The 24,742-nt window shown below is 43.9% G+C and overlaps 5 protein-coding genes and 1 non-coding gene across 6 annotated transcripts; 2 read left to right on the top strand and 4 right to left on the bottom strand.

Annotated features, from left to right (window-relative positions):
* Nucleotides 1-7,738: 7,738 nt before the first annotated feature.
* On the bottom strand, nt 7,739-10,456 carry O0I10_012778 (uncharacterized protein; the record flags this gene model as incomplete). Its single annotated transcript, XM_058492666.1, has 16 exons — nt 7,739-7,839; nt 7,897-8,031; nt 8,087-8,182; nt 8,243-8,355; nt 8,419-8,612; nt 8,693-9,008; nt 9,064-9,112; nt 9,183-9,253; nt 9,311-9,422; nt 9,508-9,526; nt 9,694-9,700; nt 9,763-9,838; nt 9,902-9,950; nt 10,015-10,062; nt 10,119-10,158; nt 10,239-10,456. 16 exons carry the CDS (start codon nt 10,454-10,456, stop codon nt 7,739-7,741), a joined length of 1,644 nt encoding a protein of 547 aa, XP_058336564.1.
* Nucleotides 10,457-11,638: 1,182 nt separating this feature from the next.
* Nucleotides 11,639-18,247, bottom strand: O0I10_012779 (uncharacterized protein; the record flags this gene model as incomplete). Its single annotated transcript, XM_058492667.1, has 1 exon — nt 11,639-18,247. The coding sequence occupies one exon, from the start codon at nt 18,245-18,247 to the stop codon at nt 11,639-11,641; it is 6,609 nt and encodes a 2,202-aa protein (XP_058336565.1).
* Nucleotides 18,248-19,130: 883 nt separating this feature from the next.
* Nucleotides 19,131-19,907, bottom strand: O0I10_012780 (uncharacterized protein; the record flags this gene model as incomplete). The annotated part of the gene is made up of 2 exons (XM_058492668.1): nt 19,131-19,430; nt 19,515-19,907. 2 exons carry the CDS (start codon nt 19,905-19,907, stop codon nt 19,131-19,133), a joined length of 693 nt encoding a protein of 230 aa, XP_058336566.1.
* A 450-nt stretch (nt 19,908-20,357) lies between these two features.
* O0I10_012781 (uncharacterized protein) lies at nt 20,358-21,528 on the bottom strand (the record flags this gene model as incomplete). The annotated part of the gene is made up of 3 exons (XM_058492669.1): nt 20,358-20,946; nt 20,999-21,438; nt 21,523-21,528. The coding sequence occupies 3 exons, from the start codon at nt 21,526-21,528 to the stop codon at nt 20,358-20,360; spliced, it is 1,035 nt and encodes a 344-aa protein (XP_058336567.1).
* An 829-nt stretch (nt 21,529-22,357) lies between these two features.
* O0I10_012782 (uroporphyrinogen-III C-methyltransferase) lies at nt 22,358-23,797 on the top strand (the record flags this gene model as incomplete). The annotated part of the gene is made up of 1 exon (XM_058492670.1): nt 22,358-23,797. One exon carries the CDS (start codon nt 22,358-22,360, stop codon nt 23,795-23,797), a length of 1,440 nt encoding a protein of 479 aa, XP_058336568.1.
* Nucleotides 23,798-24,565: 768 nt separating this feature from the next.
* O0I10_012783 lies at nt 24,566-24,639 on the top strand. Its single transcript has one exon. It is a non-coding gene; the product is annotated as a tRNA-Asn (tRNA).
* The last annotated feature ends 103 nt before the right edge of the window (nt 24,640-24,742 follow it).

Below are 24,742 nucleotides of genomic sequence, written 5' to 3' on the forward strand. Positions count from 1 at the left end.
ATTGTCTTGCTGCTGTTTCACTGTAAGTCTTGTTAATTAACATGTTTTGCTTTGTAGATCCAATACCACACATACCATTGAGCCAACCATACAGCATTCTTGTTTTGATATCCGTATCCTGTTGCTGCCAGAGGTACCATCATCCAACATGTTCACCTACGTTAAACGCAATGTGAGATAAGAAGCAAACCCAATCCACACGCTTTTGTTGTCAGCATACCCAAAAGAAGCAATGTGAAGACGTCTTGAGAACTCTCATTGTGAACGACTCGGTAAGGAAGGCACACGACGCCCTGAACCATGGTGATCACAAGGAATTGCAACCAAATACACCATCCGAAGGCAATACAATAATCAACCTGCAGCGTCAAGGTATGCCACCATATGTACTATACTCTCATTGGATCCTGAAATTGGCATCATAAGAGATATCCACCTTCTCTCTGTAGGCAAGGAAATCAATAGCCGTACTTGGATGGAGGCCGTGTGCACAGCGGATGCCTTTTCAAATTGGCCTTGCCATCGCATCTTGAGTCACACTGTTTCCGGGCCAAAATTCCCCAGGAGAGCACAGTACTATACAATGACATCCTCGACGTGCAGCCTTGATAATAATAGTATCGCCGAAAGAGGCTCTGCCACTGTATGGCGTTTGGTAAGTTCACTTGAATCCAACCAATCCCACAATGAACCTCTTACCTTGTGGTATTTCTCAATAGCATCATTGCCTCGAATAAAACCGTATCTCCATGTCATCCACATTGTCTTGCTGCTGTTTCACTGTAAGTCTCGTGAATTAACAGGTTTCGCTTTGTAGATCCAATACCACACATACCATTGAGCCAACCATACAGCATTCTTGTTTTGATATCCGTATCCTGTTGCTGCCAGAGGTACCATAATCCAACGTGTCCAAGCTACAGTAAGTGAAGTGTAAGGTAACAATAACATTCGCTTTTCATGTCGACATACCCATAGTAACAATAGGTTGCGACCCTCCCTGACGACAACCATGGAAAGCATACACACGACACACGACGCCCCCTTTGGATCTCGTATAAACGCGAGAATAGTAAACTACACGTGAACTTTAGTATCTCAATGTCCAGCTTGAATGGTAAAGTAATGCAGCGATGGAACGTACATGTTGTATTGCAATGGAAGCATGAGTCATGGGCAGATCGCGCGCGTACTTGCTGTTGAATGTCTGGAACTGGAAAGTGTTGCCATTGACCACATGTTCACCCCAATGAACGCTGTACATTGGAAGGAATGCCAGCAATTAACGCGTTGTAGTTCGTAAATGGAGACAAGCTTACCTTTTTTTGTGAAGTGGAAGTGAAGAAGAGTGGTCTCTTTGTTCCTCCTGTTCGCTCCAATTCGTGCACTCCATGCCACCCCGCTTGCTACAGCTATTACTGTTTATACGTAACCCCCACAATATCCTATACTCTTAGCTCAATAAGGATGATCACTGCTCAAGTCTTCGATTGAGAACAGCCCTCGTAATTAAGCTATTAGGTCTGTGCGCATTACGTCGATCGATTAGTTGCAGCTCCACTCCTGAACCAACTTGTGTAACCTACTGTGTAACCCCCACCAAATATGTGATATCTCGCTTTCCACCTTTCACATTTGCAGTTCCACTTTCAATGCAGGTGATCCGCCTCTTGCACATATGAGCTAATAGTAGGATACCCAAAGTATTATGTTGAATCCAATTTTCATTCAATAAAAAGTGGAAGAACATGTAGACACGGTATTGTGGACGATGTTTATCAAGTAGATATATGATACATAAGGGAACAATATAGCCAAATTGATAGGGCACATATGGGCGAAACATATAGAGTCATTAGGGATAATTGTGTCATCCTATACTTGATTGCTGTCGTCTTGATCACCCTTCATCCATGATTGCAAAATAGGTGTTGTATGCTTTGGCTCGAGTATTATTCCAGTATCATCCATAGCTGTGAAACACCTCCTTTCGTCAAAGATACAAGCCCTCTCCTCAATTCCATCCGAACCATCCTCCTCCTCAGCCGTATGCATAGATTATGATTCATCGTTCCTATTGATGACGCGCCAAGCAACAAAAGCAACATTCCAAGACTTCTCATCACTGCACTTGATCGCATCCTTCCATCCATAACCATTGTAAACCCAATATTGCTGCTGACATCCTTCCTTTTCCATCCAGCTGTTGGTCAATTTTCTTGGTCATTTTCCATCACAGCTCAACCAGCTAAAGGTTACTTGTATTGTGGCGTAGTTGATGGCTGATAGCGCGTCATCCAAAATAGACATCACGTTCCAAATGGGCCAAGGGAACCAAACCAGACAACGTACACACTTCCACCCATCCCCATATAGCAAACCAATATTCAGATCCATATCCATATCCACAAGAAGTCTTATGTATTGAACCAAGTTGCTACATGTAAATAAAGCTGCTTCCATACAATGGCTATCTGTTGTCCACGTGAACAAGACTGTAAGGCAAGTTGCTGCAACTAAAGAACGCTGTTTGAGACAATGGAGTAAAGCCCTTGCTCATAGCAATTGTTGGAATGAATGCTGTTACGATTGGTCGTGGTAGAGGAGTGTGCAAGAGCGTGTGTTGTATCAAAGAAGGCGTGTTGTGTTGTAGTGGGGTGCACACACCATGGACTTGCCATTCAGTCAAAGACAATCGGAGCAATACGATCGTAGGGTTGACATGATGGGTTGAAGCAGGACAATCGTTTGCAGGTGGTAGTTGTATACTTGAATGGGGCAACAGTTGTGAATGGGAGGAAGAGAAAAAATAGGGTGGGAGTGGGAAGACTGGAAATTAAATCGGATACCTCTTGTATAATTGCATGAACATTACCCAATACACACCATCCACCCAAACACACAACTCACCCATCATCATCAGCACCCTCACGATAGACAATAGGTACACGTAAATAAAAGAAATGATCCTCACGTATAGCAAAAGGGAGTGTGTCATTTTACACTTTACATGATAATGATGATCCAACAGATCCAACAACACCCATTGTTGCCATACTACCATGTCACCTCGGATCAAGAAAGTTGAAGGATGGACATGCTGGGCTGGAGAAGGACAATCGTTCACATGCATTGGATTGGGCAACAAGATGATTAGAAGGACTGGGTTATTAGCTGGCATTTAGGAACTACTCCTAAATAGTGTACAAGTATCATGCATCGCCTATGCTGACTGACTCAAGTTACACAACACGTCCCTCTGCATCTTTGGCTCTATTGTAGTCATACTACTTTACAATGAACAAAGAACTCTTTTCATATAGCATCACTCTTACAGCATATGTAAAACATAAAGGTGCCTGTATCTCTAAACTTTACAATGAAACGTGGGGTCTTTAATAGAACCATATTGCTCGGCGGGGTGAAAGCGATCTTGTGTCAAACTATGAAGTCCATCGTGGCCAATCCCAGATTTCGCAATGTCGCTACCAGCCAAACTGGATCTGGGGGTCGACCTCTTCGACGACGACGACCAGAAAAATATTTTTTGGGCTAGTTGCGACATTGAACGTGAAACTTTCACACAAGGTGCTGTTGGCCAAGCCGAGCACATTGCTCTAATAAAAACCCCACGTTTCAATTGTAAAGTTCGGAGATACAGGCACCTTTATGTTTGTAAGCGTGATGCTATATGAGAAGTGGTCTTCGTTCATTGCCAAGTAGCTAGACTCTGACAGAGCAAAAGATGCAGAAGGACCTCTTTGTGTAGCTGAGCTAAAAAGTCCGGACATCAGGGACGATGCATGACAGGTACGCAAACGTCATTTTCAGGTCATACATTGGCAGCTAATAGCCACTTTTGTGCATTCCCAACTTTTGTGCATTCCATTGTAGGTGGACGATTCTCCTGCTCTAGACATTCATTTCCATGATTAAAGTAGGTTGATCCAAGCTGATTTGGTTGAGTTACGCTCACACAAGATTCCATCGGTTGAGCTACATCGAGCGTGCTTTATGTCCAGAGTGATGTAATCTCTCTTTGACCGCAGCTCAATCAAATCAGCTCGGATCAACCTACTTTAATCATGGAAATGAATGTCTAGAGCAGGGGCATCGTTCCCATGCAGTGGATCTCGCAACAATGATGACTGGATAAAAGTGGCCGTTAGCTAGCAATACATGGCTGTTCCTAGATGATCCATAAAGTAATTATACATTGACCCTTCCATTCATGCAAACGTAGCTGTGTTACACAACACGACCCTCTACATCTTTTGCTCTGCCAGGGTCCACCTACTTGACAATGAACAAAGACCACTTCTCATATAGCATCACGCTTACAAACATAAAGGTGCCTGTATCTCCAAACTTTACAATCGAACGTGGGGTTTTGAATAGAGCAATGTGCTCGGCTTGGCCAACAGCACCTTGTGTGAAAGTTTCACGTTCAATGTCGCAACTAGCCCAAAAAATATTTTTCTGGTCGTCGTCGTCGAAGAGGTCGACCCCCAGATCCAGTTTGGCTGGTAGCGACATTGCGAAATCTGGGATTGGCCACGATGGACTTCATAGTTTGACACAAGATCGCTTTCACCCCGCCGAGCAATATGGTTCTATTAAAGACCCCACGTTTCATTGTAAAGTTTAGAGATACAGGCACCTTTATGTTTTACATATGCTGTAAGTGTGATGCTATATGAAAAGAGTTCTTTGTTCATTGTAAAGTAGTATGACTACAATAGAGCCAAAGATGCAGAGCGTGTTGTGTAACTTGAGTCAGTCAGCATAGGCGATGCATGATACTTGTACACTATTTAGGAGTAGTTCCTAAAATGCCAGCTAATAACCCAGTCCTTCTAATCATCTTGTTGCCCAATCCAATGCATGTGAACGATTGTCCTTCTCCAGCCCAGCATGTCCATCCTTCAACTTTCTTGATCCGAGGGGATTTGACCGAGTTACGCTCAAACACAGAAGTATTTTGCAAAGTTATTTGTAAACTGCCGGCTAATAGCCCGTTCCTCCCATTCACCTTTGTTGTCCAATCCAATGCATACGAACGATTGTCCTGCTCCAGCCCATCATTCCCATCATTGAACTTTCTTGATCCCAACAGGAGATGAGTGAACAACGCCCAAAATAGAAACATCGTCCATGCATCAGGAAATCTATTAGATTTCCAGTTCTTCCACTCCCGGTTTATTTTTTCTTCCTCGCATTCTCCTCTGTTGCCCCATTCAAGTATACAACTACCACCTGCCAACGATTGTCCTGCTTCAACCCATCATGTCAATCCTACGAATGTCTTGATCCGATTGCTTTTGACTGAATGGCAACTCCATCGGATGTACACAGCCTTCTTGTCACTCTTCTACAACACACGAGTTTCTTGACACTACTCCTTCTCTTGTACAGTGTCTATCACGACCAAACGTAACAGCATTCATTTCAGCAATTGCTGTCAGCAACGTCTTTACTTCATCGTCTCGAACAGCGTTCTTTACTTGCAGCAGCTTGCCTTACAGCCGTCTTTGCGTGGACAGCAGATAGCCATTGTACACAAGTAGCTTTATTTACGTGTAGCAACTTGCTTCAATACATACGACTTCTTGTGGATATGGATATGGATCTGAATATTGGTTTGGCACATGGGATGGAGGGAATTGAGTATACTGACAAGGTTGGTTCCCATCCCCACGTGTTGTCTAGTTTGGATGATACCACAGCACTACGTTCGCAATCCAAGCAATATTCACCTTGTTGAGCTGCGATACAAAATGACCAAGCACGTGAGCGACCATCACCGCGAATGGAAAAGGAAGCATATCAGCAGCAATCACATGGGGTACTTCAACTTACTGGGCTTGCAAGTGGTTATTGATGGATGGATGGAATCAATTGCAGTGATGAGAAAGAGGTGCTGAATGTTTCCTTGATTGCTTGGCACTTTGTCAACACGAAGGAGGGAGCATATCAATGAATACGGCTGAGGATGATGATGGATGGGATGGGATTGACGAAAGGTGTTTATTGTACAACATTGGATGAATTGAATTACTCGAGTCAACGCATGGAGCAGCTATTTTGCAAGCATGGATGAAGATGTTTATGACGACAGCAACCAAATACAATGACACAATGATACCCGTTGACTCTCTGTGATCCACCCGTACCTTATTTACAACTCGCAATACTATTCCATACTATTCCTTCAACATACTTATTTAATAAACATCCACACTACTATATCCTATTCTTCGGCCGTTTCATTAAATGAAGATTGGATTCAACATCATATTTGGGGTGTCGTACTACCAGCTCGTATGTGCACGATCATGCAATTGGTTTCGGGCACGATGATGATAGGACATCCTCATGCCACCTATAAAAACCAACATTTGAGCCGCAGGTGGATTTATCAGTTGTTGAATTTCCATCACTTGTACTCGGTACTCCAAGATGCTTCTTATTGACCACTTTATCAGCTCGATCCATCATGACAACAACTCCCACGCCCATTCACGTATAAACAACGCTGTTGACATCAACACTATCATACGCCCTTTCTTTCTACTCGTATGCATATCATCATCAATGGCCTTTGGTAAGTCTCAAGGACATTCTTTATGTGATCCCCAAAATGAGGGTACTCATGCATCCATCTTCTTTGTTTTCATCTATGTAGCTCACTTTATTGCTTTACCACTTGGTGTGCTCATTGTTGCCTAATGACATTTGGTGTGTGTTCCTTGATGTAGCTTTGTGGTAGGTATAACTATCATTTAAATGATTGCCAAGTCTGATAGGAATTTGCTTTGTAGGTGACTCAAATACATGCACCAAGAAGTGCAGTTGCAACGTCGGCAAGAACTAGCTGCACAAAACACGTACGTGTACCATGTCCCTCAGCCACACCAACCATCCGACGTCGAATGGAGGGATATTGGCACTTTGCCATGGAATTCACGTGTCTACAATAAGTATCAAGCATCATCATATGGCCATGTGATGAACAAGGATACATGCACATTGATGGCGCTCAACGCCAAGAAGCACAGTAAGTATGATGTCGTGGCGGCAGACAACACTCTGGAAGTACATCGTTTGGTGGCTAAAGCCTTTCTCGCCACGTCGGAGCCGAACCAAACGGTGATCAATCATATCACGATAAGACTGATAATATGGCGAGCAATCTTGAATGGACAACTTTCGTGCAAACCTTGCTCATGCATTTGGTCGCCAAGTAATTCTACGAGTTACGTCCACCACAGGAAGCACACATGATGGAGCATCATCATCTACAACTCCACCTACCAACATCAGCCACAGCATCAGCAGAAACAACAACTATCTACTTTGATAGTATCGCGGCGGCAGAACGAGAATGCCAGATATTCATCCAGCAGAATATCAGAGATGGAAACGTGCATATGGTGAATGTATATTGGGATACTGGCTAGATTGATGCCACATTTCAAGTTGGCAACGTGGATGCAATTAATCTACTTCCAGCCAAGAAATGATCTTCCTCCGCCCCACATGCAGCTGCATCAACGGTGTTGTTGTCTTTCGAATGCATTACTCAAGCGCTGCCTTGTTGAAATGTCACAACATTCCTTATGATTTATGTTACATGATATGATATTCTACAGTGTTCAACACAAGCACATGGACGTAAAGCATAGATATTATCAAATAGTAAATATACACAAAAAGAGGGAATAAAGAGGAAACTTGTCTATGCAACTGCCTCGATAACCTTCTTGTACCATGGCATGTTCTTCTCCTCAGCAGCTTCTTGCTCAATCTCGAAACGAGTGACATGTCCACGTTCAAAGTCTATACATTCAAATGTTATAAATAAACCTTTCATTGACACATGATTTGCATACGTACCAACTTCATCGAGGGGCACAAGTCGTGTACGACGAACGACCTTGTAGATTATATAACAAAGAATGGCTGGCAAGATACCAATGTAGCTGCTCACAAATGCCACGCCATCAAAGGTTGGTGTAAAGGATTCATAGCCTAACAAAGGAGTGCGATGAGACATTTATCACCCCATCACTGTTAGATGACTTACCTTGGCCCAAAATGACAAATGAACAGAACAACAAGGCGAACAAGGGTGCAATAGGAAATCCAAATGCCTTGTATGGCAAATCAGCCAAGCTACGACCTGTAAAATACATAGCTATGAGCCATGATGTCTCAAGGTGAGTGATGCTATGCTACTTACCTTGTCGCTTGTATGCACGTCGGAATCGCAAATGGATCAACACAATGCCCCACCAGCTGATGAAACCAGTAACAGCGGTGATGTTTAAGAACCAGTTGAAGGCTTCAGTGGCACTATACAAGAAGACGGATGGTTATGATCAGGCTTCTTTGATATAGGAAATCAACACCACAAACCTGTAAATGGCAGCAAATACACAAATGAAACCGATGGATGATGAGAATAGCACGGCCCAATAAGGGGAGCCAAATCGGTTGGTCTTGGAAAAGAACTTGGGAGCATTGCCATCATGCGCGAGACCCAATAGTGTACGAGAGCAAGTGTAGATATCGGAGTTCCCTGCTGACAAGACGCTTGACAATACAACAGCCTATAAGAAAAAAGAAATGAGGTTAGCTTACAACGTTTACAACGATTGACAAGACAATTGGTGATATGTTCGTTGATCACATGAGCCGCCACATCGATGCCAGCCTTCTGGAAAACGAGGGTGAAAGAAGCGGTTGCGGCGTTTTCCTCATCGTTTTCGAGATTTGGGTCATTGCTGGGAAGACACAAGCCAAGTAAAAAGATGGTCACGATATAGAAGATGATGATACGCCAAAAAGTATTGCGAATGGCACGAGGTACAGTCTTTGTGGGGTTCTTGGCTTCACCGGCAGTGATACCAACAATTTCGGTACCTTGGAAAGAGAAACCAGCAGTAAGGAGCACGCTGACAAAACCCAAACCACCATTGACGAATGCGCCTGGATCTTTCCAGTACCTAGAGTGTTGCCCCGGTAAGTATGAAATCATAGCCTATGTATATAGATGCTTACTTGAAACCAAGAGTTTCGTCACCAAGACCACCAGCTGCTACACAAATGGCTATATATGGGATGAGACATTAGATATGGCTTCCCAAGACAATGGATCACAAGAGAGTGGCGGAGCTTACCGATGATGATAAAGACAATGACAATCAAAATCTTGATCAATGCGAACCAGTATTCGATTTCACCATAGATGCTACATAGCAAATGTTAGAATAAAAGCTATACTTGTGAGAAGAATAATGATATTTACCGAACACCAACGAGGTTAATGGCGATGAGAACAAGAAGGAAAATGGTACACCATGCTGCATCGGGCATCACAGGGCTCCACCAATTGATGATTGTGGCTGCGGCCGATAGTTCTGTAATTGGGTATATATGTCAATGACAAATCGTTCGACATGTGCGTGTGTTACATATCCACGGGTGTTTACGAAATTGATTTACCTGTTGCAAGAGTTACAGCCTATGGGATAAAGGAAAAGAGGGAATGATCGTGAGTAAACTGGGTCATGCGACACATCTCTTTCTCACGCTTACCCACTAAAAAAGGTAAATGCACCAGAAAAGGTACAGATCGTTGAGTTAATCGGATGATGCTAGCTATAAAGTGATTGTATCTCAAAGGCTTACCGAGAACCTGCAGGTACAAAGCTATGTTAGAATGTGTTCATTTGGGCACTTTGATATGATTTGACTCACCAATAATTCCAACCAAGAGCAAAACCAAGAGCAGGATCAACAAATCGAGTTGCAAAATGATTGAACGAACCGGATACTAGCGGTGTATACGATTGATTATGAATACGTGCTGCATAAAATGGCGCACTTTCTCACGTACCAGGAATAAAGGTTGCCATTTCACCGAGTGAGGTAATGACGCAGTATACCTATGATTTGAATGTCGTGTTGGAATCAAGGTTTGCATGTTGTTGTTGCTAATTGACAACATACCATGATACCAATGACACAATAAGCAATAAGGGCACCAGCGGGACCAGCCTGTATAGGTTCGCATAAGATAAAAATGAATGTGATGATATAGGCTAATATCGTACCGTGGCTATATTTCCACCCGATGTCAGAAAAAGACCAGTGCTACGTGATACGATTGGTTGGTGTGTGTGTAAGTATGGATAATTCGATGATATGACACATCCTCTTGGTTCGTTGATTACCCAATGGCACCGCCAAGCGAAATCATTTGAATGTGTCGAGCATTCAGGCCACGTTTGGCACCGTGTATCGTTCGTCCATTCTCTTCGAGATCATAAGTGTGGCTGTTTTCGACCGCTATTTTCTCATTGTCGAATACGACATGTTGGTCGCCTGCTTCATGTGCTTTGACGCTGCTGATGGAAGCACTCGTTCCGTCAGGTTGATGCTTTTCGACCATGTAGGTGGGGTATGAATAAAGATGGAGAAAGAAAAAAGAGAGAAAGAGGAAAAAAGTCAAGTTTATCTAGACGCCTGGTTTGCCCGCTCATTCTGATTAAAAAAAAAGAACCCAGCCATTCCCAAACTTGGTTGTCTTTCCTTGCACCAATGTTATGTCTTTGATATTCCTTCTTTTTTTCTCATCCATTTGCTCACGGTGGTTACAAAAGATAGATCTTAAGCTATTAGGGTTCAGATCGTGTACCATGCCCACGGTCTTTTGTAACGTCCCCTGCCTTCTGTGGTCCTTGTTTTTCCCATGCCATTCACTCGACCAAGCTGAAAATTTTTTTTCGTTGCTGCTGCCAAGGGCTATCGAAAAGCCCGTTGGATCTGAGTGGTGTCGTTTTGAGCGGCAATATGTTTCACAAGCCTTCTCACCCTTGGCCAAAACAGTAGTCAAAAACTTTTCTCCGCTCATTCATGTCGCGTGTTGTCTGATCTTGTCATTGATAATCATTTGAACTCCCAAAAAAGCTGCATGGTTAAAAGAGTTGTAGCTTGTCGACCACAGCTACATGCATGCAAATTAGATGTGGCTACCCTTCATTGTTTTGAATGTGCTTCTATTTTGGAAGTTGCTCAGCATCACTGCGTCGAATTAAACGGCGTTGTCGGTTGTCTTTATCAGCAACGTCATCGCACACCTCTCTAGCTTCTTTTAGCATGCATGTCGCGCATCCAATAGGTTCAATGGCGGTATAATGTAGCCATAGCCAAAAGAAACTTGCGATAGCAAAGGCTATATAATGATTATGGTGAGTATGAGCCATTGACAATTCTTCGAAAATAGACGTAGTTCCGTAACTCGGTCCTACATTTATTTGCATAAACAATAGTGCACGGTGATGCATAACAAAGAAGTATTGATATGCTGATGTAAGCATACAATCCACCCTCATTTCCAATTTGAGCCCACGTCGCTTTTGTGAATTCCCTCCTTTTCTATACTTTATAGCTGTAATTGACAATACCCAAGGTTGACTTGATTATCCCACTATAGATGTCTTATCAGCCATGTTACACCATTGCTTTGCTGTTGGTTGCACACCCAAACTTGATCCGACAAGAAGGAACGTCTTGTGCTAATAGACAACTTTTATATACTGATAATGATAATAGAAAAGGGAAACAACTAAATTTAATCTTCATCCATGCTTTCATCTTCTTCACTGCTATCTTCGCCTTCAGCGACGTCGAGCTCCATATCCAATTCTTGATCGCATCCATTGTAGCTGTCAGACATGAGATACAACTTGAGATTGTGATGGCCAGCCTTGGGAGCAATAAAGTCGAGCTTGGCAGTGAGACGATGTGCCAAAGTGACACGCTTGATAGCCAAAAGAGTCTTTGTAGTAGGATCACCGATAACGATCCACCAGCCTTCATCCTTCTTTGCAGGGAAATAGGGTGCCACCACAGGGCCCAATTCTTCATCCTCGTCACCTTCACGCTCAATTTGAATCTTCACGTTAACGACACCACCAGATGCAACGGACTCAGGATCAGCCACTTCAAAGCCGACTTCAACGTTGGGGTATCGATTGACAAAGTTGGCCACCTCACGTAATCGGTTCTTATCCATGCGTAGCACATCATTGCGTACATCATCTTCCAATTCCATAATGTCGAATACTGATTCAACTTCATGTTGCTCACAACGCTTGATGACATCGCTGGTGAAATAGGGTACTTGCTTGAGAGGTGAATCACGATCCCACATTGCTTGTACACACATTTGAGCCAATTCCATGGTTGATAATGCTGGTGGTAACCATCCATTGGAAGAAATCACATCGACACATGCTTGCAACAAAGGAATGATACGACCCAAAATGAGGGATTGGTCGGATTGAAGATCGGGTGTCAATTGGAGACGAGAAAAGTGAGCTTGCAAAAGAATGATGGTCTTGATTCTTGGTGTGTTGTATTTTGGTTGAGCCAACTTGACAGGCAAACGTTCGTAGATACGCTTGAGTACTGCATCCTCGTGATGACGAATGGGGATGTTGTCGAACTCGGTAGCCGATGACACAATTTCCAAGAGACCCTTGAGCTTGGTGCTGCTCTTTAAGCTGACGCTGAACATGTCGACGGTTGTGTAGTTGATGTTGTAGTAAGCTGCAATCATACCAAGGTTCAATGGGCTGACATCCATCTCGTCTTCGATTGTGATACACTTGGTCTCTTGCAAATCGTTCAATGTGTTCTCCACCAATTCGGACAAATGATCGGACAAGTGGCGATGCGATGTACCAGACAAGCCATAGTAATTGGGATTGTGTGCCATACGTCGATAAAGGAATGTCCATGTAAGATAATCCACAGCATCCTGCTTATTCTCAATCGTCTTGGTGACAATCTCGGCGTTGAAGTGGTCATGCATGGTTTGATCCAAATGAGATTCAACGGGAATGGCTTCGAATAAGAACTTCTTGTAATACTCCTTCTTGTTGGCGTTGCACATCAATACGCATTTGCCTGTCTCATCATCGCTTGGTCGACAAGCACGGCCAATCATCTGCAAGACGTCCTTCATTGGATAATCCACATAGCGATGTTCCTTGCCTTCAAAGTATTGTGTACCCATCACCACCACCATGTGTGAGCTCATTGAAATACCCCAGCATGTGTCACGTGAAGCAATGACCACTTGAATAGCACCCGATTCGTATAGCTGTTGAACAATGCGCTTGTCGCCCTTGGAAAGTGCCTCATGATAGAAACCGATACCATGTTGCAATGTCTCCACAAGTGTCTTATCTTGAATGCGATCGAGCAATGGCTGTACCTCTTCAATGTTGCAATGCAAGAAACGTGTGGGTGTATCATCGCCAACACAATAAGTGATGATGTCGAGAGCTGTCAAACGACATTGCTTGCGAGAGGGCACAAATACCAACACCGGCTTATCAGCTGAATGGCCTGTGATTGCGAGGTAAGTTGGCTTGGCCATAGCCATCATCAATGATGCAAAGTGTGGAATGTTGTAGCTTTGAATATGGATCTCAAGAGGCACTGGTCGCACCGAAGGATGGAAATTGAAGACTGAATGTGAAGTAGCGCCAATCCATTCACCAAGATCACGTGCATTGGCCACCGATGTGCTGAGAGCCACAATACGAATAGGATTCTGAGTCTGCGAGGCGATGTATCTCATACGCGAAACAATGACTTCGTAGGTTGGACCAATTTGATCATCACCAATGACGTGCATTTCATCCGCAATAAAGAGATCCACATTCTGTACATTCTTACGCTGCTTCCATCGTCGTGAAATAACATCCCATTGTGTTGGCGTGCATGCAATCAAATCTCCAAGCTCAAGAAGCTTCAAATCAGCACTTGTCTCGCCCGTCAATGCCACAATTTGCTTGCCACCACCAGTATCACCGAATTTCTTGCGCCATTGTTCCACACGTTCGTTGACAATCTCCTGGAAGGGTGCAACATAAATAGCTCGGCTATCCTCCTTTTGTGACCAAAGACGCATCAATGCAAATTCAGCGCAAACCGTTTTTCCACTGCCTGTAGGTGCACCAATGAACACATTGTCATCCGTGGTGTAAAGCGTATTGAATACTTGAGTCTGGATAGGATTGAATTGCGAGATCCAGTCGCTGTACACTGATTCGAATTCGGCATTACGCAAAGCTGAAACTGGCAATGGCTGCAAATCATGCAATTCAGTGTGTGGTGCATACTTCTCAGGCAAAATCAAATGCTTGAATGATACAGGCAACTTGGTAACCGAATGCAACCAACGATCCGATACAACAGTGACAAAGTAGTTGGGTGGCAATGGCTCGTATAAAGGCACCGTAAATGTCAACAAATGATCCTCCTCAGCATAGCGTTGCTTGAGCACAAAGTAATCGTGGTATAAAACGTGCTCACCATCGACATCCTCAATAAGCACCCAGAATGCCTGTGCTACGCCATGAACCTTCTCATCCCATTGGAAATCAGGAGTCACAGTCAATTCCATCTTGAGCAATGAACGAGTCACCGGTTGCACATGTGCTTGCAATTCGAGCTTGGGGAATTGATGGACATACTTATGCAACATCTTGCCGGCCTTGGGTTGTGAAACAAGCTCGCCCAACTCTTGAGGATTCAAATCATAATAACGATCCCAAGGGAACTCTTTGCGCTCCAAACGACGAATCAAATCAGCTGGCATAGCCTTGAATTGACGCAATGGTGACATGGATAACCAAGCACGTTGTTCAACCATCTTACAAAGATCAAGAGCCTTGAGTGTCAATTGTGCCCAACCACGCTTGAGACAAATTTCAAAGATGGATCGAAGGATACGGCCAGCGCTTTGAGTGACATAGACCATATCAGAAACCAATGCAAAGCCATCCAATTTGAGTTGAGAGATATACGCCTGCAAAAGCACATTGATCTTGGCAGTTGGCTCCTCGAGACTCTCCTTGACAGGCACTGGTACACGCTCAAGCAACTTTGCAAGCTCCATCTTCTCTTCCTCACGCACAGGAATGTACTTGAATTCATCCGACAATGCAAATACGCGGAAAAGCTCAATGTGGCTCATCATAGGTCGCAAATGTTGATTATAGGTCGACATGGATTGATGGGTGACATAATAATGAGATGCGATACGACCGAGCTCAGTCACTTGGAATCGACCTGATTTCTTGTCATACTTGATCAAATTGCACTTGTCGAGAATGGATGCCGCTGCATGAATCAAATCCACACGCTTCTGTTCCAGGTAAGGATCATCTTCCAAATCATCATGCGATACGCTGTACAACATTGGATTTCTCAACATGCGCACATACAAGTAAGTGTATCCAAGCCATTGCACAGCCTCATCACGGTTACGGATCGTTCCAAGCACCACCTCGGCATTAAGATTGTCTGCAAGCTTGCCAACGAATTGTGACTCGATCGGTAATTGCGTGTTGATCAATGATAGATAATATTGCAATTCGGAATGAGCTGTGATGATGATACCTTCACCATACGTATCATATTGTGGACGACCAGCACGACCCAACATTTGCAATACATCTTGTGGTGATAATTCAACCCATCGACCCTTCTCTGGTGAATAGATCTGTGTGCCCTTGATAATGACAGCGTGTGCAGGCAAATTGACACCCCATGCAAGAGTAGCTGTTGAACAAAGCACCTTGATATGACCATCAGCAAAGAGTTCTTCCACCAATGTACGATCAGCACGCGTCATTCCAGCATGATGGATAGCAAAACCATAAGGCAAAAGCTCTTGCAAATTGGCATCCTTAACAGTGGCAGCTTCTGATTGAAGAATCTCTCGACTAGCTGAATCATCCTTGAGGAAACGAGTAAGCGTATCACGCTCCAATGCAAGATCACGCATCGACTTTGCTGTCTTGGCCGTCTCCTTGCGAGAATGCACAAAGATCAAGACTTGATTCTCCTCACGATTCTCAAGTTGCTCCACAACCTTCTCATAGCACACCTCGTTCATGACTTGGAATCGTTTGATAGCCTTCTTTTCAGTGACACCAATAAATTGTTGACGCAAAGGACAAGGACGGAAAGTGCTGTCAAAATGATGCAAACCAGTCTTTGGATCCACACGTAAAAATGCTGCGACATCGGCATAGTTGGGCAAAGTTGCTGACAAGCCGACCAAACGCACCAATTCTTGTGTCTGCTCCATTGTGCGAATCGTACGAGAAACAATGCTTTCCAATACAGGACCACGCTCATCGTGCAACAAGTGAATTTCGTCAATGATGATCAATCGTACCAATGACGTATAGCTGCGATCGGTTGCCTTGCGAGTGATGATATCCCATTTCTCTGGTGTGGTGACAATGATTTGGGTGTCAGCGATTTGCTGCTTGGTCAATTGCCGATCACCTGTCAACTCAGCAACATTGACACCATATGGCTTGAGACGATTGCCAAAATTGCCGACCATTTCTTGAACCAAAGCCTTCATAGGAGCAATATACACAATCTTGAAAGCGTCGAGATCAATGTGACCAGTCTCAGGATCACGATGGTTGTGCATTTCACGAAGAACAGTCAACATGGCAACATTGGTCTTGCCTGCACCAGTGGGAGCACACAACAATAAATTCTCATCTCCACCAAAGGCCGAAGGATACAATCTGCTCTGCACACGATTGAGACTCTTTGCACCAGGGAACGCCTCATGAGTCCATTCAGGCATCTCTGAAATAGGAACAAGCTTCTCATTGGCAGCAAATGCTTGAGGCTTTGGTGATGGAACATGGATCTCCTCGTAACCCTTCTTGGAACGCTTAAAAGAACCATCAGGAAGCTTGACCTTTTTGTTAGACATAAGATGCGAACCTTGTTCAAATGCCAAATCATCCAAGTCAAGCATTTGTCGAGGTGTCTTGGTGGTACCAGGCGTGATGGTAGTAGTAGTGGGCACCTGTCCTCGGCTACGACCACTGGGTTGCTCCTCATCGATCTCCATGGCAGTGTCAACAACACCCTTACGCTCCAATGCTTCACCACGCAAAGCTCTGTCACCACTAAGATCACGTAAAATCCATCCCACATTCTTTTGTTGCATCTCAGCTTCCAAAGCCGTTCGTTCTTCGCCTGTCACTCTTGCCAATCGAGTACACCAGTAGATCAAATCACGGTTCTTGACAAGGATACGAACAAGATCAAAGTTCTCATAGTCGAAGAGACCCATGAGCTCGTTCTCACAATCACGCATGCTGACAGATTCAGAGCCAATGATGTCGAATGCCTTTTGTGTCTTTTCTTGTGCTGTGTGAGGATCAGGATAATGCGTGGCGATTTGTCGTTGCAACCAAAAAGCATCAATGTCGTGAGGAGAAACGCTGTCTGATTTCTTTGTTGCTGTGCCACGCTTCTTTTTGCTGCCATCGGATCCAGGAAGTACAGTCTTGAAGCCCTCCTCTTCATCAGGTGATTCTTCCTCTTCTTCATCCATGTATCGATTCTTTTGGCCCACCGATAAGACGTGATCAGCATCTGCCTCAGCAGCAGCCATTGCTTCTTCCTCTTCATCCTCATCGCACACTTCGAATTGATCATCTTCTTCTTCCTCATCTTCATCTTCATCGAATACAACAGCGACGCCAACTTCGTCATCGATATCGCCGACCTTTTCACCTCGTTCATCGACATCCATATTGTCCTCAGCATTGTAATCGGTGATCTTCTTTGAGAGATTGACCAGCTGTGCAAACTTGTCGGATTCAATGTTGCCAATAACGGATTCGATTTCACGCTTCTTGTCAAAGTCTTTGAGTGTATCAGTCTTCAACGTCTCGAGTACATCATCAGCAGCGCTACGAATGACATCCCGAGCCTGGTCACCAAGATGATCATAGACGAATGATAAGATGTGTTCATATGCTTCACGTGTCTCTTTTGTTCGTGGCCGATAATTCAATCCTTCCCAATCATCCGTTGCTGAAAGTACTGATGAGTAGCCGTAAGCTTTGCTGATGGCGCTTTCCTCCTTTTTTCGACGTCGCTTCTCTGCTGATTCTTCAGATCGCTTTGCAGCCTTCTTTTTCTTCTCTTCAATGTCCTTTGGTGTCTCTCGCACAGCCCGTGAACCAAAGTCTTTGGGGTCAATCTTGCCATACAATGACTCGGGCTCGCCCGTTGGCTCTTGGTCTCTGCGTGCTAATCCACTACGATCCGCCTGTAGCACAAGACTCGAATTGGCTGCATATTGGTATTGATTCTGTTTGGCAATGTTCTCGGCCATGATTCGTCAGTTGTGTATATAGAGCGAGCTAGATTGCCATAATCGTAAAGTCAATAAACAACACGCGTATAGATGTATCGTGATGCAGTACTTACGAGGACGTTCAAGAGTGAATGTGAGGTACAATGTGTTGTGTATATATATGAATAAAAAGGACAGCGAGCAAAAGTGAGGTAGTGAGTGAGAGAGAGACCAACGACGTCGGGTACATCATCCTCCGCGATTCACGTTCATTGCACACCCACTCACGCTGACGACTGAGACAGTGGCTTGTAAACCCAGCTCACTTGCTGCGGTCATCCACACCTTGTCACACACTCACATAATGCACATCCACCATCAATGATATGATGTAGACCATTAGGCCCTTATGTAACTCTTAAAAATGAATGCCTTTGTTGGCAATACTTAATCCATTACTTCCCATTCAACCAATGCTAAGCCGTATACATGCATCCTTTTCTTTGAATGATAATATTACAAGAAGAGACGTCTTCTTTTTATAATGATGATCTAACGCTGATTAAAGCTTTTATCTTGATCCAAGTGCTATGGAAACATGTATAAGCATTCTAGTTACTCCTTCACAACAAGCACGGACCTCTTTATCAAGGAACGTTGACAACTTTGTACCACACTAGGCGCGCACTTTTGTGCACAATCCCCAAATTCAGCAAGCCCCTGACCCCAATCGCATCACACGATCCTATACCCAAAAGTCGTTTGCACCAATACGTTACATGATGGAGTAACATGACAACAACGAATGTGCCCGAACCCAATTATATCTCCGGCTTTTCCCTCTTTCCAACATTGAGCACAATTCTATGTATATTTGTATAAACAAAAAGGAGAACATTTCTATACAAGAGATAGGATGGTGTCAAACCAGTTGACTTTCAATAGCTTTCGCCTCCTCACGCGTAGCACTGTTGATCCAGCTGAGATAAGCATTCCACAAGATACCAAGCGTGCTTACAAAAGGTAAGCGATATTGCAAGGGCATCAATTTAAAGTTGACGAGTTGTACCAGAGGCCATACTGTATAGTTGGCAACAAGGGCTGGCTTGTAGGCATCATGGAATTTTTCTTTTACTGCTGCCCATTTACCGGTTTCTGCGAGGCCCATGACAGTGAAAAAGACCGCCAAGCTAGATGGAGCAAAGAACGCTTGGTCTACAGCCTGCCATAGTAGTCGTCGTAGTTGTTCTAAAATGTGAGCATTCCAAATATACATACATACATGGTGGGGGTGGCGTATCCTTACCATTCGTTTGATTGCAATAACATCCTTTGCGCGTGTCGATGCTAACGCTGCACCAGCAACTGGCATGGGGAAGTAACGGTCAAGCACCATATACCACTTGCCGACAATTGGCGCGATACAAAAGTTATAGAATGCAAAGCGTACAGTGCGAAATGGATCATAGGCTGGAGGTGGTGGCCACAAGTCCTCATGTTCTCTGACATTCTCCGGTAGCTGTTTATCCATGATTTCGGGGAACCGCTTGTGGTTTTTTCGGTAATCGTAGTAGGTGATACCTTGGGCGAGCGAGTCGCTTATGGCACCAAGGACACAGTTGGTAACGCAAAGCGTGAATATGGGGCGTTTGTTGTATGATCGATTATATGCATCACGAAATGCTCTCAGTGCATTCATCAATCCCAAAGAAAAAAAGAGTCAAAAAGAAAGAAAGAAAGGCAAAGAAAGAGCAATTGTTTGTGACACCATGCAAAATACACATCCTTTCAAGCTGAGTTGGGATCAACGCGTTGCTGGTTTCAATTTGATTGGCGATTGACTTTTGACTCCATTGTAGTCGTTCTCATCACAATGACGACTTTGGATTGCCTGTTTCAGTTTTTTATGAGCATAATGGTGACGTATCTCCTTTTCTAGTATGCTATACAGTAACGGATGATTGATACATGCCCTCTTATGCAAGCCCCTTTTTATCAGAGATCGCGCACTGCTGGGATTAGCTATCCTACCTACTACCTACCATAGCCCAGCAATAAATACGCAAAATACTAAACAACGGCTTAGGGAATGATAACTTTTGACATGGTTTATTACTATATTATCTTGATTTAGCGACAACAAAATGATCTAGTGGTATAAACGTCTAGCGAGGATGCGCCGCTTAATTTGTGCACGCCTAAGAAGCGCTTTATTTGTCGTCACGGTCACCGGTGTGCTCCCAATATCCAATGGGAAATTAGATGTAGAAGTCTCATTGTTCTCTTTGGCGTTGTCTGATCCTTCATTAGTATCAGGTTGTGGTTGTTGGTGTAGAGTGATGGGTGTTTGACCCGATGGTTGTGATACAACAGGAGCTTCATCATCATCATCTTTTGGTGATGGGGTTGCTGTCGTATCTTCGGTTGGCGTTGGTGTTGGTGTATCATTACTAGAAGGTGTCGTAGGGGTATCTTGCTCTGTGGTGGTGTCTGGTTCGGGATCTTGGCCGTCCAAGATGTGGAAGATATGGCTTCTTACCATGTCATCTTGATCCCCGCCATCACCATCACCATCATTTTTGATAGTACCATCATCATTCAGTTCTTGAGTCTCCATTTGCACATGATATCTTCCTGCAGTGACATTTTGGGGCACTGTCCAGCAGAACGAAAAATCGCTGTTGTCATCACCAATATCTTTGCCGTACCACTTTTGGATTGTTTGAGTAAATTTAAGCCTGTGAAAGAAAAGTTAGCTCTGATCTGCATGAATGGGCCATTTAAACCTACCCAGAGTTGTCACCATCTTCATCGTCATCATCGTCATCATCATTGTCATCATCATCATCATCGTCTTTGTCCTTGTCATTATCGTCGTCTTTGTCCTTGCCATTGTCATCGTCATCGTCATCGTCATCATCATCATCATCGTCGTCGTCATCTTCTTCATCGTCATCATCATCTTCATCATCATCTTCATCATCGTCATCATCATCGTCGTCTTCTCTCTTATGGACTTTGATCTTGCTTTCATCCTTTTCCTTGTGTCGGTAAAGTTGAGCCAATATGACTTTATCGTCATCGTCATCCATTTTGTCGAGCAAGAAGCATGCCTTGGAGCCCTTGTAAAACACTGATCCCGGAACAGGGCGGTTAAAATATTCTGTGTCAGCGAGCACGGCCGGCACAAGTGCTGATGCACCAAGTAGTAGAGTGGCACAAAGAGATAACTACGTATGATCATCACATACACAAACATCTTTAGCATTGACACCCATACAGCACCCGTAATACAGGAACATGATTGTGTATACCTTCATGAGAAAAAGAGCACGTTAAAGAATGTCACAAAGAACAAGATGATGTTCCCTTTTATCATTGATCCATGACCGAGCGGCGTAAAATCTCCTTTCCAAGCTGCACACCTCCCTTTTTTCTTTCCCTTGGTGACGCTCCTTGTATAATCCGCAAGATTTGACTTTGATCTTTCAATGTGACATGGAGTTAAACGACTGCACCTTCAATTAAAAAGATAACCGATACAGCAGCTAGTTACGATCACGTATCAAAATATGGATGATGCTGTCTTTATTATTGACAACTAGTACACAAGCTGGCAGTATTGGTTGAAGCCCACAGGGCATCAAGGAAACTTTATGCAAAGAAATGGTGGAAAATCGTTTTAAGGGAGTTGTTTTTACGTGTGGTAGATGCGAGGGTGGGTTTGCCGAGGAGGAGCAATGCTAAGCCAGAGACATGGCCACCTGTTGGAAACAAGGGATAGCATGAAAGAGAAGGGGAAGTGCATCATGTAAGTACTCTACTACCACTACCACTACTACTCCGATAGGCTCCATAGGAGTCAATTGATGTTACTACGGCATAGTTTAATGTTTGGTAAATGCTTCTAAGAAGGGGATGGGGGTGATGGTATACATGAATTCATAGTAAGGGTCAGGTTGCTAAGAGATGTTGGCATATGAAATGACGTGATCGAGGATGTATCCATGGAATTAATGTGCGCTCGATTATGGTTGGCACATGATGACAACAGGCAAAAAGATGATCTGGCGGGGTGTTGGGTTATCTATTAATCGAACACGCTCTTTGAAACATGCATAGCCTTCTTCTTCTTGTTCCTTTTTATCCATGTCAGATCAACAATCCAAGTATCCAACTATCGAAGGTGGTGGTTCACTAGTGGTAGCCTACCGCATTGCCAACAAAAGAGTTCTCATTGTCGGTGGTGGCAATGTGGCAGCACAACGAATTGCTTCAACAAGGATCGCGGATGCCCAGGTTACGGTGGTTGCTCCAGCTGAAGGACTCAACGACGAGGTGCGTTTCCGCATTGAGAACAAGGAGGTTGACTGGATCGATCGTGCGTTTGTGGATAAGGATTTGGACAATGTGGACATGGTATTGACAGCACTTGACGATCACGACGAGTCTTTGCGTATCGGCCACTTGTGTCGAGAACGACGTATTCCTGTTAACGTTGCCGATGTACCACCCATGTGCGACTTTTATTTTATGAGCCAACATCGAGATGGACCTGTTCAGATTGCCGTATCAACCAATGGTCAAGGACCCAAGCTTGCCAACATGATCCGCACCACTGTAGCTCAAGCCTTGCCATCCAACATTGGTGACATTGTACGACACATGGGTGTATTACGAGCCAAGGTGCGAGAATGGGAACCTGCTATTGAGAACTCTGGCAAGCGGATGGGATGGGTCACTCGCTTTTGTGAAAAATGGGGCATGACCAATATGGCGCGATTGACAACAGCCGATGATCAAGATGCTCTTTATGAAAAGTTACGCCGCTACTTCGAGAACAATGAGATTCCTGCTGTTCACGACATTTTCACTACTCAACCAAGTATCGCATTATTGGGTGCAGGTCCTGGGGATCCCGAACTTATTACTGTCAAAGCCGCACGCTATCTTAAGGAAGCAGACTTGGTGGTCAGTGATCGTCTTATCCCTCAACCTATGTTGGATATGGTACAAGGTGAACTTCGTATTGCCCGAAAGACAGCTGGTAAATCGGATCCTGCGCAAGATGAGCTACTTGAATGGTGTATGGAAGGATTGAAAAAAGGTCAACGCGTGGTGCGTCTCAAGATTGGTGATCCATTAGTATTTGGTCGTGGTGGTGAAGAGATCTTATGGTTCCGTGAAAGAGGATATGAGCCTGAACTCGTTGCTGGTATTTCAAGTGCATTTTCGGCTCCAATGGCTGCTGGTATCCCTGTTACAATGAGAGGCATTACCGATCAAGTGATTATTACTACTGGCCGTGGCACAAAGGGTGCAATGCCTGATTTACCTGAATATGGTGCATCTCGAACGCTGGTCGTTTTGATGGCTGTGGGAAGAGCGGCTGATCTCTGCAAGATATTAATCAATGACAAACACTATCCACCTGAATGCCCCGTATGCTGGATCGAGAATGCAAATTGTCCACAAGAACGTGTCGTCTTGGGTACCGTTGCCAATATGGCTACTCTCGTTGAAGAACAATCCATCGTGGCTCCTGCTGTCCTTGTTGTTGGTAATAGTGTACGAGCACTTGAAAAATAACAACTTGTCTCCTCTTTCTACTTGATACCCTGTATAGTTCATTGTAACCAATAAATCATTACTACATGTTGTTCACAATACATACATTACATTCCTTGTATTCATTAGCTGAGACATGTCCATAACAATCCTTCCACACGTCTTCTCGTCATCATACAATAAACAACAATTCCAATACAAGTGCATAAAGGAGCAATGTATCATAAAGTACTACACTCTAAATAATGACACTTTCTACGAAAAAGCATGTATACACAAATTACTACTATATGGATCGGCACGTTTGAATGGCTGATAATGCGTCGTGGTGGTTGTATTTAGTTGGCATAAAGATATAAAAGTCCAAAGGCTGCAATAACCAACATGAACGCCATAGCGACCAAATTACTCGAATCAAAGTAATGCAATTCACATCATACTGGAAAAGAGCTGCTTAGTCTAGTGCAAGTGTCCATCGTACGTACATAAGGGGGGAGGGGTCGTTTTCAACAAAGGAGATGGTTGTAATGCGTCGGAGAATGCTAAAGGACGTTTTAATTCCACTACCAATAATCTGCTTAGCTGAGCTAGACTAAAGTTGACAATACATTATTAATCCAAATTGCAATTGATTGACCTTCCATATTTTTTGGTCATCATTACCTTCATATTCAGCATACGTTCCGCTGCATTTAGCAACTTGTTTGGTGCCTCTGCGATCACCTTCCAAATCGGGAAGGTGACCGATTGATGATGTTTCTCGAAAATTCAAAAATAAGAAGGAAAAACGCTCTTATGGCGCAATTGGCTAGCGCGTCTGACTGTTAATCAGGAGGTTGGTGGTTCGAGCCCACCTAGGAGCGACGATAGCAGCGGTGTATCGTGTATCTTTCTTTTCCGACTTTGTCGGATGATATTTTTGTCGTGATCAAGAATGGCTGCAAAGCAAAGGCCAAGACAACAAAT

This window comes from Lichtheimia ornata (genome assembly GCF_029851405.1).
Source record: "Lichtheimia ornata isolate CBS 291.66 chromosome Unknown scaffold00157, whole genome shotgun sequence".
Lineage (NCBI taxonomy): Eukaryota > Fungi > Mucoromycota > Mucoromycetes > Mucorales > Lichtheimiaceae > Lichtheimia > Lichtheimia ornata.